The sequence below is a fragment of the Zophobas morio genome, unplaced genomic scaffold (assembly GCF_036711695.1).
Source record: "Zophobas morio isolate AGI-343-1 ecotype UQ-CSIRO unplaced genomic scaffold, CSIRO_AGI_Zmor_V1 ptg000044l, whole genome shotgun sequence".
NCBI classification, from domain to species: domain Eukaryota; kingdom Metazoa; phylum Arthropoda; class Insecta; order Coleoptera; family Tenebrionidae; genus Zophobas; species Zophobas morio.
Window position 1 is genome coordinate 3,099,971 of NW_026972149.1, and position 3,191 is coordinate 3,103,161.

The 3,191-nt window shown below is 38.8% G+C and overlaps 2 protein-coding genes across 3 annotated transcripts; both read left to right on the top strand.

The window, feature by feature from the left end:
• The first annotated feature begins 657 nt into the window (after positions 1-657).
• Positions 658-1,489, top strand: LOC135141267 (uncharacterized). Its single transcript, XM_064072215.1, has 2 exons — positions 658-740; positions 795-1,489. The coding sequence occupies exons 1-2, from the start codon at positions 674-676 to the stop codon at positions 1,382-1,384; spliced, it is 657 nt and encodes a 218-aa protein (XP_063928285.1). The 5' UTR covers positions 658-673; the 3' UTR covers positions 1,385-1,489.
• Positions 1,490-1,728: 239 nt separating this feature from the next.
• Positions 1,729-2,387, top strand: LOC135141478 (uncharacterized). Of its 2 annotated transcripts, none has more exons than XM_064072610.1 (2): positions 1,729-1,837; positions 1,886-2,387. In XM_064072610.1, exons 1-2 carry the CDS (start codon positions 1,771-1,773, stop codon positions 2,326-2,328), a joined length of 510 nt encoding a protein of 169 aa, XP_063928680.1. In that variant the 5' UTR covers positions 1,729-1,770; the 3' UTR covers positions 2,329-2,387. The 2 variants fall into 2 exon arrangements, with proteins under 2 accessions (XP_063928680.1, XP_063928681.1); XM_064072611.1 differs by having other exon boundaries at positions 1,737-1,837; positions 1,895-2,387.
• The last annotated feature ends 804 nt before the right edge of the window (positions 2,388-3,191 follow it).

Sequence of the window (3,191 nt, forward strand, 5' to 3'; positions counted from 1 at the left end):
CAGTTAACTACAAATTTGACAGAGTTCGTAGGACGTTCACCCTAAAGAACAAAAGAAATTTCCAACGGGTTTTGTATTAGTATTCAATAATTTTAAATTACTGGCATTCCATAAGCAGATACCATCAACACGAATCTTGTATTATTGTTTTGCGGAAATGAATATACGTCAGCAAATTGTGATGACGCACCCCAATCTCAGTTCGAAGAAGAAATATATACGGGGTGTTTTGTGTTTGCTTACACGTACTCATGCGGATGCATAAATTGTTAATTCGAAGAATTAGCTTATACGGACTGATGGCATGTGCAAAAAAAAAATTGAAACAATGCCAACACTCATAAACATAAATATTGCAGATATTTCTAGGACTCTTAAAATGCGTATGTCAAGATTAACACATTGTAACAAAGTTACATGAATGCGTGTACGACAAACTCATAATAATTAGTTTTGTCTTATCCAAGCAAATCACATCGTCTGAGTTAGTGTTAAAAAACACTGACACTCTTATTTTACATGAACACAAAACACGTATTGAATTTTTGATTATCAGTACTCGCACATCCTTATTGGGAGTGGACATAAGAAAGGGTTGTAAACGAGTGGGGATAATATTTCGCAATATAAATCGTAAAGTACTTTTGGCAATTTCAGTAAAGAACTAACAACCATGAAGACTTTATTGTACATAAGTTTCCTTCTTGTGGATGCTTTAGCCACATATCCTTACTACAAAGGTGAGTCTCTGTACGTGTGACAGATCGCATCAATATTTTTTCCTATTTTCACAGGATATACTCGGGTACCACAAAGAACTGTGATGTTTGGTGGATACTATGGCCGTCCGGTAGAATCCAGATATATTCCTCAAGGTTCGATGACTTTTGCTTCCGGCGATACAATTGCTACCAATTCTTTCGTCGGAGATCAAAACCCTTTCGATGTACCAACATCTGCGGAAGAAACAACAGAGAGGCGAAGCAGTCCTCTATACGAGGAAGAACTGGACGTTGAAAGATCCACTTCTAAACCGAAACGAATTCCTAAAAGGAAACCGTCGGAAGAGGATGACAGCGGTGAAGACGACGGATCTTCGTCCTGGCCATTTTCAGGTACCCGTAATGGTGCTCCTTCATACAACGCTTTTTTCCCCATCATGCTCGGAGGGATGAACGGTTATGGAAGAAAATCGAGTGGTGGTTCGAGTGGTGAAAGCTATTACCCGGGTTCTGCTACAGCAATTGCCAATAGTTTTAGTACAGGAAAGGGTGGTGTCGCCACAAGTCACGCAACCTCCTTCGGTGATCCATATTTAAGTACGCTTTTCAGAAGTGGCTTCTTTAACAAGAAAGGTGCTAAACCCGGCGCACTCGAAAATTAGACGAATATATTTAAACACTACTCATAATTAAATAAACACTCTGATTTTAATAATGTATCAACTTTTTTGTTCATCAATAAAAATAAAGCCGATAATGTCATCAAATTCCATCTTTTACCTAAAAACCTTCCTCGTCATTATTTGCATAAGAAACAACAGAAGGAAATCCCCGCAGTGTTTAAGTAACCGAAAACCAATTGAAGGTCAACGTTTTCATTTACACTAACTACTAAAACAAATTCTTTTTTTATACATACTATTATATACCGCGTATACATTAGTTCTAGTCTACTGCAATGTATATAGTAAACAAAAACCTGTTTGGGAACTCGTAATAAAGACTATTTAAGAAGAGATCATCACAATTCTGCCTCACTATCACCAAGATGAGAGTTGTGTTCGTACTCGCCGCATTCCTAATACATCTCGTAACCTCTGACACCTATTACCCCGGTAAGCTCAACCATCCACCCTACCCCGAAACTAATGTGTAACTATTAGTCATTACAGAATATTATGTCCCTTTGAAACTGGAGCGCATCCCGCGCTCACCCACGCACCACCACCACCATCACGGGGGTTACGCCGGCGGTGATGTAGAAATTCAAAAAGGATATGGAGGAAGAGGAGGCGGTCTCGGCGGCGGCGGCGGATTCGGAGGCGGTGGCGGATTCGGAGGCGGTGGAGGATTTGGAGGCGGCGGCGGACATGGAGGTGGCGGCGGATTGGGAGGTGGTGGCGGACATGGCGGATATGGTGGAAAAGGCGGATACGGTGGTGGTGGTCCTGGTTTCGGAGGAGGCGGCATCAGTGGATCGTCTTCAAGTGCCAGTGCATCCGCACAGTCTTCAAGTTTCGGCGGAGGTGGCTACGGGGGCTCACAGGCCTCAGCGTCGGCTTCTTCCCAATCACAATCTTTTGGATCGGGCTATGGAAAGCGGTAACAACGTGATTATACACACAATTTGTTAAGTGGGTATTAATATATCACTATTCAAAAGTATTTCGTTTTTTCTTGCCTATTTTTAATGCGTTGGGATTTTTAAGAATAGACTATTTTAGTAAGAGCTATTACGGTGTTTTGTTACTTATGGGACTGTTCCATACAAGCTATCTGCTCAAACAAAATTGCAACGAAACTGTAATTTTCGTGGAATAACATATGTCTGACGAAATTTTAATAATCTTTATATGAAAAAATATAAGAATAAGCACTTATTAAAAATGTAACAAATATATTGTACTATACAATAAAATTCAAAATGGTGCTCGGACAATATAAATTATATATTTTTGACAAATACTTGTAAGAACAAATAAACAAACTACAATTCACTAAATAAACTTTGTAAATAAATCTTTGTGTAATTTCCATTCTATGGGCTTCACTTTCGCAGTTAAAATTCCTATATTTTCATAGAAATTTAATTTTGCTACTGTGAATGTATTTAAATAGTTTCCAATTTTTCAAATTTAATTTATTTTGTATTAATAGCACTATTTGTCATGCTACGATTTACTGAAAAGTGTCGTCTTTAAGTTGTTTTTGTTCTGAAAACACGTTTAAATTCAAAGGAAAAAATCCACTAGTGTTTATAGACATAACGTAGTGTAAGCAACCTGTATAAGTCTACTGTGGATTTCATACGCAGAAATCTTTTGAAATGTGTGGATCTTGCCTCATGCTTATCGATTACTTGGAGTGACATCTATCCGTGATCTCCTTTTACTTATTTTCCGGCATCTGCGCATGCGTGCCTTTGTGATAATTTGGCGGTGATGAGACGTAAACCAGACGCAGACAATC